The sequence below is a fragment of the Genypterus blacodes genome, unplaced genomic scaffold, assembly GCF_046128005.1.
Source record: "Genypterus blacodes isolate CSIRO-AG114 ecotype Tasmania unplaced genomic scaffold, CSIRO-AGI_Gbla_v1 ptg000022l_1, whole genome shotgun sequence".
NCBI lineage: Eukaryota > Metazoa > Chordata > Actinopteri > Ophidiiformes > Ophidiidae > Genypterus > Genypterus blacodes.
Window position 1 is genome coordinate 1778292 of NW_027466835.1, and position 13421 is coordinate 1791712.

The 13421-nt window shown below is 47.7% G+C and overlaps 1 protein-coding gene across 1 annotated transcript in view; it reads right to left on the reverse strand.

Moving 5' to 3' along the window:
- Window positions 1–4871: 4871 nt before the first annotated feature.
- The window catches only part of bahcc1a (BAH domain and coiled-coil containing 1a), a 61125-nt gene continuing 52575 nt past the window's right edge, over window positions 4872–13421 (reverse strand). The window contains exons 21-29 of the mRNA XM_076143113.1: window positions 12875–13004; window positions 12673–12787; window positions 11968–12043; window positions 9407–9515; window positions 9185–9301; window positions 8907–9068; window positions 7513–8759; window positions 7163–7399; window positions 4872–7060 (exon numbers count right to left, since the gene is read on the reverse strand). Coding sequence (XP_075999228.1) covers window positions 6851–7060; window positions 7163–7399; window positions 7513–8759; window positions 8907–9068; window positions 9185–9301; window positions 9407–9515; window positions 11968–12043; window positions 12673–12787; window positions 12875–13004 — 2403 coding nt within the window. The 3' untranslated portion in view covers window positions 4872–6850. The remainder of the gene's footprint in view (window positions 7061–7162; window positions 7400–7512; window positions 8760–8906; window positions 9069–9184; window positions 9302–9406; window positions 9516–11967; window positions 12044–12672; window positions 12788–12874; window positions 13005–13421) is intronic.

A 13421-nucleotide genomic window follows, 5' to 3' on the forward strand; every position in this document is an offset into this window, starting at 1 on the left:
TAACCGGCGTGCCAGAGGAGCCAGGCAGTCGTCACGGGGGCCGCTGTGGTGGGCTGTCGCAGAGAGCTGTGTGGCAGCTCTGTGTGGTTGAAGCGGCTGCTCTCTCCATAATGGAACAGCTGTTTGGAGCGCAGTGCGCCAGGGCGCTGGAGCACAGAGTAAATAGAGGAGAAGAGCAATGTAAACAGAGATGGGATGGTGGGAGCTGCTTCCCTGCTACTGTGAACGGGGGTAAACACCCCAGAGAAGCAGACTGAGGGGTTTTCAACACAGGAATGCGCAAACACCACGACACAGGAGGTTGTGCAAGGGAAGGAAGGGAGGGAAGGAGGGAAGGAGGGGCATGATGAAGGGAAGAGAGTGTCTCCGCTCCAGCGTCAATGTTGGACAGGGGTCAGCCCTATGTTCCCTCAGCCCAATGGTCCCACAGCCCTATGTTCCCTCATTTCTAAGATTATTTCAAAATTAGGCCCTATGTTCCCTCATTTCTAAGATTTTTTTCAAAATTAGGCCCTATGTTCCCTCAGCCCTATGTTCCCTCATTTCTAAGGGTTAGGGTTAGGGTTAGGGTTAGAGTTAGGGTAAGGGTTAGGGAACATAGGGCTGAGGGAACATAGGGCCTAATTTTGAAAAAAATCTTAGAAATGAGGGAACATAAGGCCTAATTTTGTAAACAATCTTAGAAATGAGGGAACATAGGGCTGTGGGACCCTTGGGCTGAGGGAACATAGGGCTGTGGGAACATAGGGCTGAGGGAACATAGGGCTGTGGGAACATAGGCATGCTCCCGTTGGACAGGTCGTCTCACAGGTTCAGGCAGTGATCTTGGTCTGTCAGTCCATTGATCTGCAAAATGGCTCAACTGGTCTTGATTTTGTTGGATGGTTTCCTATAAGGCAGAGAGGAATCTCCAGCTGTCTCCACGCCTGCATGTGAAGGCGGCTGAGGCCCTTTCATGACTCAGGCTGTGACTTTTCCCCGCCTCTGTCGGGTCAGCGGAAGATTTTCGTGACGAATTTGTAGCGGGGAATTGAGAGCAGCTGCGGTCTGATGGGCAGCGTCCTATTTACCAGGAGGAGGGACTCAGATGGGCGTCCACATAAGATAGATGGAGCCCAGATTCAGGCAGAGGCCCAGTTTCAGTTTCAGTTTCAGTTTCAGAGTTGCGACTGACGTGTGTGTGTGGCACATTAAGCACAACATAAAACACACAAACCTCCGATATCCTCTCCGGTCTGAACTCCCTGAACACAGCCGCCTCTCCTTCTCCTTCTCCTTCTCCTCCCCGAGCGGCCCAGGAACTGTTTGCAGGCCGAGGAGAAGTTTCCAGCAGCCTGCCGCTCTTCCTTTACCTTCACTTTTATCCCCAACTAGGTCATGAAGCTGTGCTGTGATTGGGAGCGTTGCTGTAGAGACGCGTGTTTATCACCGCCATCCTTTGATTCTTCAGGATTCTGCGACTCCTGCCAAATTCACTGAATGGCAGCGTGACTGAGCCTTTGTGGTCGTAAACGAATGTGGGACGGAACGCAATCTACGCGTCAAGAAGACAATCAATCAATCAATCAATTAACATCACAACACTTTGATTGGTTGTTCTTGCTGATTCCTCCTCGTTTCTCCGTCTTCTTCTCTCTCGCTCAGATGTAGGTTTATAAAGACAACACAGAGCCGAGGGAGAGACAACAGGAACAGGAAGCGGCGTACGAAGCGAAGTGATGTCACCGCTTATCTGTCGGCGGTATGTAAACACAATGCGGCGTCAGAGTACACGGGCGGCAACATGTGTGCGGAGGAGAAACAGTAATCCTGCATAAGACTGTGAAAAGCTCTTTTAGCATCGCTGATACAGAATCTTTACAAGCCACTAATAATGAGCAGCACAGAAATGGATTAAGGGCGGCATGGCTGGATCTGGGCCATGGCAAGCAACACACAGCGTGTTGCGTTTGACTCTATGTGTGTGCACGTGTGTGTGTCTAAGCAATAGATGAGTGTGTGTCAGCCCATCATATCCCGTTGAGGTAGTGTAGGCATTTACACACAGCAGGTGGCGAAACATTCTGTGCTCCTCTCAAAGCCGTTATGCATTCTGTAAACGTGCACACACACACACACACACTTCGTCTCAGCTTTTGCCGAGGTGTGATGTCACACACGTACAGAGCGCTTCACCTGTTCTCGCACGCGTCCTGCTGGTTGGACCCGACACCGCCCCGGCTGCAGACGTCGCTCGCGGAATGAAGCTAATTGTTCGGAGACGGAGAAAAACACGATTTTTTTGATTTTGGATCTATTTTGTTTTGGCACGCTTTGGGAGCTGCATCGTTTACTCTTTGATCTGTAAAATCTCAGCCGTTCTGTCTATCAATCTGAAATTTGGTGCACATGTAGAAAACAAGAGTGGGAGTCACACATTAACAGCTCGATCTGATTTACTCATTTGTTTGTGAGATATTCACTTAATCACAAAGAATATATGCTTGTTTTTCTTGCTTTAAAGCAGTAAAAGTTATTGCAGATTATTAATTGAACGTATTGTCAACGTCTCTCTCACTTTAACATCTGATCCGTCGAACAATCGTGGCTTCACTGCCCTTAAACAAGAGTCAGTCAGAGTTTCAGGGATCTGTTTGCACTCTTTTCTCTCACCTCAGTGTTAAGACCTAAGGCCTCACCTCAACCTCACTGCTACACACACACACACACGCACACACCAAGCTGTCTGTCCCCTGTTCAACCTCGGCGCTGTCAGAGGCCAGACGGGGTCAAGCAGGGGGCGAGACATTTATGAGGTGTAGATATTTGTGCAGGAAAGCATTCCTCCTGTTGACACTGGGCAACGCGGCCTGGACGCTGAGTGAGCGCAGGCAGACAGGCAGTGAAAAGGGAGGAATGCAGGCCCCTCGGCTCAAAAGTAACAGAATCCAGGCTGTAGAATGAAGTCACGATAAGAGGAGAAATGCAGCTCGTTGAAGAGACTCGCTTTAGTATTTGTGTTCAAGTACAAACCTAAATTGTCCTCTTTGTCTCCTTGATTGAATCTCACCTTGACCACAGGTTTGTAATGCTCATGGGAGTAATGTTTCCCTACACACACGCCTGTTCTTATCACCATCCTGCTGCCCCGCTGCTGATGCAGGAAGGGGAATGGTTGGGACACGGGGCAGCGGTCATAGTCCACACAAAGGGTTGTGGCGGTAAACAGCACGATTTGTGTTCACTGGACTGCTGCTGGAGTTGACTGATGTGCCCATTAACCCCCATCTGGGCAGAGGAGGGGGGTCCGGTGGGGGGCAGGGGGGGTGAGCCGGCACTGGGGCTCCACGCAGGACAAAGAGACCCCCGAGCCTGCAGAGGAAGGTCACTGACCTACATTGTGTGCGCTCGAGGACCAGCCAGAGGTGATTCCACTGATTCAGGGTGCAGAGATGGTCTTTGTCAAAGCTGATAAGCACGAATGCAAATAAACATGCACTCAGGTAATGGATGGTGTTTGGGAAAAAGGGTGCTCGTCGCCGCGGGCGCTTTGTGCTCCGCTGCAGAAAGGAAATGGATGATTCAAGGCCGTAGAGAATCAAATGTGTTTTCACAGGAGCTTATTTGATTCGGTGTCGTGTGTTGTGTGTGTGTATGACGCTTGCATTCCACCAGAGAGCGCCATCATTTACCGCTTCACCGCTACGCATCGTCTGCGTTCACGTCCTTCTCCTCCTCTTCAAACAAGGAATCCACTGGAATATACATCCATTTTTCATTATGGCATTTAAGCTTTCTATCAAAAACTTCATCCTGTAACACATTCACAGATTTCTACATTTCATTTTTTTCTGCACACACACACACACACCGCTGAGGACAAAATGTGACTCAAAATGGTTTCTTAAGATGTTGCGACTTTTCTCTTTGTCTAACAACCAATTAAATGCAAATGTACTGGGTGATGAATCTTCATGTCTATAGTGAATCTGACTGAGTCATCATATTTGCAGCTCTTGGCAGGTAAACCCAGTGGGCTTTGTTTGATACCGTGACAGATTTGTGTCAATTTATTCACAGCTCACTAAGTTCCCTCTGCCAGAGACGCGTCAAACAATTTAGGACAATTTATTGCAACAAATAAACATATTTGGGTGAAATGTTTAGCTGGAGGGAGCTCAACTAATGCATGTTGCCTCCAATTTCTTTCGGGGGAGCAAATGAAACCTCCCGAGGAACAATCCAGCAGATTCAATCAAGGAGATCGGCGTGATACATAATGCACAAGGTGAGAGACGACATCATCGCATACCATAACACAAAAACCTCCCAACAGAAGGAAATATGGAGAATAAATAGCGAGAGAATCAATCTGCTGGAGAGGAATCAGAAGAAACAGCAGCTAAACTCAAACCAGATGTGGCTGAAATGATCAAAAGGGGACGTGAACTACTTAAATTAATGTTATTATTATTATAGTGTTGAATAATATAATATAACTTTTTACAGGTTGACGTTTTTTTGTCTTTCAAAGGCATTTTCTTCTTGTAATCCTTGTGAAAGATTGACTTTTTTTGCATGTTTTTTATTTTTTTTTACCCTTTCTAGTTTTTACCACACACACACACACACAGCTCTATGTTGTGTACTCGTGTGGCTCCAGTGTGCGGTACGAATATTTACTGATCTGAGAATTTTGTTATTTTCCCTATTTACTGCAGAACAAAGGCTCGCTTTTGGATGAAAGTCCACAGACTGTGAGAGGCGTTGCACAAAAAAAAGAGCCAGCTTTGTTTAACATAAATGTTTTGATGAGAAATGACAGGAGTCGTCAGATGAATGAGGACGTAAGCAAAGGAAAAAAACATTCATTTCCAGAGGTTTGTGGATGAGAAGAATCCAGTGTTGCTTTATTTCTTTTTCACTATTCGGCCTCTACAAGACCAGAGTTTTATTTAAGAAATGCAAATGCGACAACACACCAAGAAAAACAATGTCACATTCATATAAAGCGCTCTTGAACAAACAGCAACATTGACAATAAATAAAATGTTGTTGAACAAAATTAAAACTTTGTGAACAAAAGAATACTTAGGATTGCATATCAAACAAGACAAAAGACAAAATGTACTTGGCACAACTTAAATAAACTTCAGTACTGTTCAGATTGAGCGACCCTACGCTATGTCTCTATGTCTCTATGTCCATTGCTTTGTGAATCTGATTGTCCTTCACAGTTAGCAGATTATGTGCATGTACTGTACAAAATAGACACAGATGGCCAACGGAGCTAAAAAAAATGGAGTAATTCCAACTTATTGTCAGTAACTCAACCTTTGACTTTGTCTGTACCTTGACCTTCATTGAACCCTCCAGGTGGCCTTTTGCTGCACGAAACAACACTGCAGGTATATGTGCAAGAAACCATTGTCGCAAAGCCAATATATACGCACATAGTGGAGGACGAGTATTCTCTAAGAAGTTACCAGTGATTTCAGTACAGGTGCTTGATATACGTTAAATTTAAATAAAGGAAATAAAGATCTTATAGACACTTTGGTATCTTATAGGTCATCGTGTGCTCAGGAGAACACACGCTCAGTAACAGACCCAGTCTTGTTCGAAATTGATTTTGTGTGGACATGATTATAGTGATGCCAGGACACTCATCACACACACACACATTGTGCCAAAAAGGTATATTCATGTCATTAATCTTAAACTTTTTGACCCGTGATTGCAGTCCTGTGGGATCTGCCTCGTGATGATGAGAAAATGAGGTACATAAATTAAAAGAATTTATAAAATAGGATATTAAAAAAAACGCAAAGGAACAGGACACTTATACAAAAAAGCCACTTGACCTATTTTTTTAAACAGGACGACCCCTCTCTCTCAGAGAGTTGGTCCGCTCCTGTCCACTAAATCCTTCTCTTCTTTGTCTGTGCTCTGTCTGTCTCCGTCTCTCAGCAGGGCGTATGCAGTGCAACACTAATGTCTTCAATCTTCACTTCCCAAAGCAAAGGAAAACAAAAACGTATTCTACACCCATATATAAAAATAAATCAATCGCAAACATGGAAAGATACATCTCATATATACAATAAACTCCTATATAAAATAGCTTTTATGTACATATAGACAACAGACAACAATACATTAATTGAACTGTACAATGTACACCTGAACAGTTAAGACAGGCGAGAGGTACTGAAGTGTATGGCTTGATTGGGAAAATTTTTAAAATATTTACACACATTAACTTTACATCTTTTACATGTGTACTTCCCTGGAATGATGCGTTGTGGGGAGAGCCCCCAGCCTCGCTTCATTCTCATTCCCTCAGGTAAGGCTACCTTAAAAAACACAACACAATTGGTCCCCAGAGACCAGTCGGCCTCGTGGTTCTGCTAGAACATTGTCCAGTGCACTCTCAGCTCTCCTTTGGTGACGTGGAACAGGAACCGTGAGTATGGGTCCACAAACCAGATACAAAGCTGTTAATCACATTTAATCTATTTAAAAATAGACTCGTTAGACCAACAACAAAAGGGTTTTTTAATTCTGTGAATCTCAGGAAGACCCAGACTTGCATCGGCCATTGTCCTGGAGAGGATACACCAGGGACACGGGCCCAGTCGTGATCATCCCCTTCCTTTCCGTGGATAAAGGCCAATAGACTCCAGTGTGTAGCCTCAGACTGCCCCGCCCCTGGCGCTGACGTCTAGTCCACGGGTCCTTAAGGCATAGCCGTGGACACCTAGGGACGCACGTCTTCCTCCGAGGCTGGATGGTCTTTTCAGTAAAAACCATGGACTCCTGATCTTTCCTGCAGAGGGGTCATTCAGTAGTATCCTCAGGGGAGCGGGCCTCAGCACAGGATGGAGACCCCTTCAGCAGTGACCAGCTGACCAGTAGTTGGGTCGTATGTCCCAGCCAGGTAGTAGAGGTCTGGGGAGGTACTGTTAGGCTTCTGGTTGCGGGTCAAACACTCATACTCCTCCCTGCTTACCACCTGGCACTTATGAGAGATTGTCTGGACGTCATTCTCATCCTCATGACATGACTGGTACAAAGCATGCTGGGTAAGGAACAAAGAACGGTTAGTTGCATCATCATCATCATCATCAAGAACCAACTGTCAAAGTTTGGCATGCATCTGAAAACGTCCATCACTGCTCACCTTGCCATCGCGATGCCTCTTCCCAAGCTTGGTCTCCTCAGGGTGGTAGAACCACTTGACTTTGACCACCATGCTGGAGGTCCATGACTCCCAAAAGTTCTCAATTCGTCCCACATATGGGATGTTGGGACGTCCAGCAGAGAGGAACACAGCACAGTCGCCCACCCGCACCGTGTCTCTGCCTCGGACGATAGCCTTGTAGAAAAGCTTCCTGGCCTTCCCCTTCAGACCTCGTCTCTGTGGAGGAACACAAATGGACTTTGTTATAAACACACGGTGCCTTTGTATGAGATGTGAGAAATCTCCAGTAGCCATCTTCAGTCCTGATTGTTTTTTCTGGCTGTTCTCACCTGTGTTGGGTTTCCGGACCACCTCCACAGCTGCCGTCCTGCGAGGAATGCAGGCATCTTCGGTCTTGGAATGATGGAGCTGTCGTCCGTTAGCATCCTAGGCTTCTTAACAAACTCCTTGGAAGGTTTGGAGGTGGAGCTGCTGCATTCTTTGCGTTTCAGGGACTTGCTGTTAGAGACCTGGTCCAGAGAGCCTCCTTTGGCGTTGGAAACAGCGACTGCTTTGGCCACAAAGGAGTGCTGGTGTGGCCTTGAACTGGTAGAGCGTTCAGGGGGTTGCAGGAGCCCCCGGTGGGAAGACAGACAGCTCTGGAGCATCAATGTGGAACTGTCCTCATCCTCTGAGCTGTAGGATGAGTCGTTGTCAGAAGAACAGAGACTGGAACTGGAAAGAGAACCAGAAGAGGAGGAGCTGGAAGAGCCAGAAGAGGAGGAGGAGACCGAGAGACGAGAGAGGAAACGGCCAGTCGCCCTCAGTCCTCCCGAGACCGGAGCCAGTGCAGTACCTCTTCTCTGCTCCTCTTCTTCCTCGTCCTCGTCATCTTGGTCTGAGTAGGAGCTGTGACACTCTCTGTGGGAGCTGAAGCCCAAGTTGCCGTACTCTCCCAAACGCAGAGAGGGGGAGGGCTTTCTTTGAGGTGGAGCTCCTTTTAGAAGAAGCTCCACTCTGGAGGTGCCCCCCTTCTTGTTGTCTTTGACCAGCAGGACTGGGTGGGAGTACGTCTCTGGCCTGGGCAGACTGTTCAGACTGGAGGAGTTGGCTCGCAGCAGCAGAGCCTTGCTGTTCTTCGTCTTCGGCGAGGTCACTCCTTCGTGATCTAACTTGACCAGAAACTCCTGTCCAGATCTCTTGGTCCGTGACATCACAAGCTCATCTGCTCTGCGTCTCTGGCCGTAAAGTCCACTTCTTGGAGCGAGAGACAATCCTGGGCCAGTTGACTGAGAGCAGAAAGAGCTGTAGCCATTCGCAATACTGCTGAAGGAATCCACCTCAAAGGAGCTGCTGCTGAAGAGGCCTTTGGCTGGGGTGGAGCCCAGAGGCTGGATCTGAGGCAGAGGGAACAGGTCGTCCTCCTTCCCTCTCAAGGCCTTCCTGGGAGCCCCGTTGAGCTGGAACAGATTATCAGAGGTCCTCTTTCTGGGGCTCGCCATAGAAGGCCAACCCAGAAACGGTGAAGGATTCTTATTGGCATTCTCCGCCTGCTGCTGCAGCTGCTTTTGTTTCTTCCCTGAACCTTTAGGTCTCCCTAGAATGAAGAAACAAACATCAGGATTCCTGCACAATGTTTTCATGCGGCGTTAAGAGTCCAGACAGTTTGACTCTGTATGTGTATAACAGAGGTTCAGTGATGTGGAGCATAAACACACTATCATGTTTTACTCTCCATTCTTACCTGGTTTTCTTTTATGAACAGGCAGAGTTTGGTTGTTAGTTAGAGTGTTTATTATGGTGTGTCTGTCAGAGGGTCTGTCACTGATGGGGGCTTGTTCCAGACTCGAGCTTCTCTTGGCTGTTGCACCGCTGGGTACCAGCAGGGCAGGAGATGAGTCCCCGCCTACAGGAAGAGGAGCAAATGTGGTTGAAATGTCTTGCACTCATGAATCGATTGAATGTTTTATAAGAGGAGAAGAAATTGCTGCATGCGAAAGTAACAACACAAGAGACACGCACAGTGAATCTGGTATCCTGGAGGTAAGAGGCGAATGTTGGGCAGAGAAATCTTCCCTCTGTCGCCATCGTCAAACTCCACCATCACTCCTCCTTGCTTCCCCTCGTCTGATGATCCACCTACAGGGGAAAATGCTGATATTGATTGTACGTTCTTGGAAAAAAACACAACAAAAAACCCCCAGATCCAGCTGAGGACAGCGTGGGGTCGAGTCAGCGTCTCACCCCTGCGAACGTATCCGGGGTATAAGCAACGCGAGCGCTCGCTCCAGTACGCACACACTCTGGTCCCCTCGGCGAGCACGGCCTCCTTCTCTGGACGTACATCCAGGACCTGAAAGTCAAACCAAAACACGATTAAGATTCATTACAGCCCGGCAACATAAGAGTCCACACACTGACATGCTTACGCTCGCACACACACAGACACACAATCACACAGTGTGAGAGCAAAGGAGCATTGTGCATGGGCAGCCACTGTTCCACGTTGCCAAGCGGCACTTATCTAATGCCAATGTGCCAGTCAGCGTTGAAAAGAACGGAAGCCATGATGCAGTAAATCCTGACTTGCTGAGTAATACTAAAGAGGGTCTGAATAGGGGGCTTGTGATTGCAGGTTGCCAGATCCTCCCTCCAACAATGCAGGCAGCCCCAGCATCCGCCACTCACTGGGGGCTCTTTCAGGTTGCTTTCATTTACTGTTGCCATGACGAGGGACCCTTTGACTGATGAGGTGTGGATGGGGGTATGAGCGTCCATGTGCGCTCCTGTGTGTGTGTGTGCGTGTGGGTGAATGGGGGAAGGGGCTCGGCGAAAATCAGGATATTGGAGTCAAGTAAGCTGCTGCCGGGAGAATTTAAAGATAAGAAAGTGGCAGTGTGGCGTAATTAGAACCAGCCGCTGTCTGTGGGTGCGTTTGGAGCGTTTGGGTAGAAACTCAGTGAGGCTTCAGCGGCGGCAGAGGCTTTTTGGGAAAAGATTTGTTATGTAAGTGTGTGAGCCTACACAGATGAGAGAGATGACTCAAACACACATGTGAGCGATCGGGTTGTTGACCAGGAGAACAAGTCAGCGCCACAGATATGAACTGCAGAGGAAGACTCGGGGTCGTCGTCTGAAGGGTTCTCGGGGTCTCGTACTTAAAGTTCAAAGTGTGTGTGTGGAGATTTTCATTTTCATTTTCATTCCTTTATGTCCAAATGAGTGTAAGTTGCTTCATTCTGGAGCTATTAGACACTCACTTATCAGGCGTGTAGGCGACTCAATGATCTCTGCGCTTTAAGCGGAGCAAAAATAGAACGTGTGCATGAAACAACACAACTGAGACGTATCTGGAGAACTCAAACAAAGACAATAAGTCTGACTGATGTTGCGATGTAACTGACCTCCTGCTTGTGTCATTTCTTAAAAGTTAAATTACATCTGTAACTCTTTCATGATTCAGGTTCCTGTCAGGTCTTCTTGAGCTTCATGTTCTCTATTCTGACAGAGCGTTCATCTCTGCTCCTCCAAACTGGACTCTGTGGACGTTCCATTCCGTGTCCTTTAACCTAACACAGCTGAACTTGTTTGTGTCCTTTGCCCTGTTTGCCTGTATGCAGTGAAGACGGACTTTCCATAGCTAGGGGTGGAGGGTGGGGGCTTTGTTTTAAGGCGGCCCAGCTGTTATTAGTACGCATCCTTCCAGAATATGGGACAAAGGTCGCTGGATACTGTAAATATTAACCCCCCCCCCCCTTCTCCACACACACACACACCAGCCTAAATGCCAAGCACACTAAAAAGCACAGGTTCCACACACGCAAAATGGAACCCAGCCAAGAAAGTGCTGTGGTTTGTACAGTGTGTAATTATGTCTAATTTCACGGATGACTTACATAAACTGTAATCTTAGCTCGACATGGAACTGGCGAGGAGATTTACATCCAGCTAACGTCGATGTAGAGGTGTGTGTGTGTGTGTGTGTGTGTGTGTGTGTTGGAGTAAAGTTGAGACGTCTTGATTGAGTTTGGTTAGCTTGACACTTCTTCATGTGTCTTTATGTGCTGACCTGTGCTGCTCCATGACGCGGGTGTGAAGTTCACGTCATCGCTCATTTTTAAACCCCCAAGCGTGAATGGATCCAGGTGTTGGGGAAATTATCTCACCCGCACAAACACATAAAGTTGGATTCAACACACACACACATACACACACACACATACACACACAACAAAAGATTCTGTGTCCCATCTGCTCATATTCACTTAAGAGGTTTAGATGGCCTGAAAACCCCCAGAGAGAGGGTTCAGACTGAGAAGAGAGAGGGAGAAGTGGAGGAAAAGGAAAGACAAGAAGGCAAAGGAGGGACAGGAGCGAAGGAGACGGGAAGAAGGTAAAGGAGGGACAGGAGAAGAAGACGGGAAAAGGCAAAGGAAGGACAGGAGAAGGAGACTGGAAGAAGGCAAAGGAGGGACAGGAGAAGGAGACGGGAAAAGGCAAAGGAAGGACAGGAGAAGGAGACTGGAAGAAGGCAAGGGAGGGACAGGAGAAGGAGACTGGAAGAAAGGCAAAGGCGGGACAGGAGCCAAGGAGAAGGAAAGAAGGCAAAGGAGGCACAGGAGCCAAGGAGAAGGGAAGAAGGCAAAGGAGGGACAGGAGCCAAGGAGAAGGGAAGAAGGACAAGGAGGGACAGGAGCCATGGAGACGGGAAGAAGGCAAAGGAGGGACAGGAGCCAAGGAGACGGGAAGGACGTCCACCCATGAATGAAGGAGTGAATGTTTCTCTTGTGGCCGGTTGAACTTACAGCTTCCCGTAGCAGCTGGTCCAGTGAATAGATCCTGGGGCGGTTTCCTCTTTCGCCATCGATCACGATACTAAAACTAAAGAAGAAGAAAAAAAAAAAGGCAGAGAGAGAGAAGGAGAAGAGAAGGGAAAGAGATGAATAACCTATTTATGTTTGCCGGGCTCTTATGTCATGCGATCCTCCCACTCTGCTGCTGTTTTTGCATCTTTTCGTGCCGTTCTGTTTGTTATGTAACCGACGCCGAAGCAAAGACCTGAAATATTGTTTCTGTTCGCTTGCCGGCGCAAAGTTAATATGTGGATGGATGTGTGTGAGCCTGACGGATCAATAAGTGTTTGGACTTTGCTGCAGCTCGTGTAGAGAAACGACTTCTTTCCCTTCTGTTACGTATGCAAATCAAAACATCGACCCGCCATCTTGGTCTGTCGATTGAATTATACTTCATCTGATTTCATCCATAACAACTCCAATAACTGCCGCCTGAGTTATAATCATCGCTTCATCGACTTTTTATATTTCTGTGTCGAGATGTTCCACCATCACTGGTTTACAAAGCAGACAGAGGAGGAGGAGTGTGTCCATCTTCATCATGGGAGGAGGAGGGAAGATGGGACATGTTGTTTATTTCAAATCCTGTGTGTATGTGTAGGTATGTGTGTGTGTGTGTGTGTGTGTGTGTGTGTGTGTGTGTGTGTGTGTGCGTACATGTCAGGCAGCTCCAGTATGTGGACCCTGGCGGCGTAGAGAAGCTCGTCCTCCTTGGAGATCAGCACCTTCAGTCCATCAGTCAAGAGGTCTTTGGTCAGGACGCAGTTAGGAACTACAGAAAAAAAGGTTTTATTTCAATATCAATCAATGCTGAGGTTGAGATGATGGTGATGGTGATGCTGGTCGTTGGCTCCTTTACCTCCGGAGCTCTTGTGGTGGTACGAGTAGCTGCTGCCTTCCTCCTCCTCTGAGAAGCTGCTGTCGTCCATCTGAAAGCCCTCGTCTGCTGCGAAGCTCTCCAGCAGCCGGCTCACAGCTCGACCTTTCACCTGGAGACACAGGGACACCAGGGGAGACGGACACCAGGGGAGACGGACACCAGGGGAGACGGACAGAGGGAAGGACAAATAAGTAAATATGGATATTTGTAGTGTGACAGGAGGAAGAAGAAATTGTTTAGCACATTACTCAAAGTAGCACTTCACCACGGGGTATTCTCTCTCTCTCCCTCTCTCTCTCTCCCTCTCCCTCTCTCTTATCAGTAATCATTTCCCTCTAACATTGTTTCACTCAGCAGTAGAAGGTGTGAGCCCCTCCTCCCTCTTCTCTCCTCCTCTCCTCCTCCCCTCCTCCCCTAAGATTACTCAGCGGGGGGGGGGGGGGGGGGGTTGGGCTGCGTGCAACGCGTTTAGTTCTTTTAATAGTTCTACAGTAACAGTCCTCTAGGTGAGAAATGTAAGACGGTG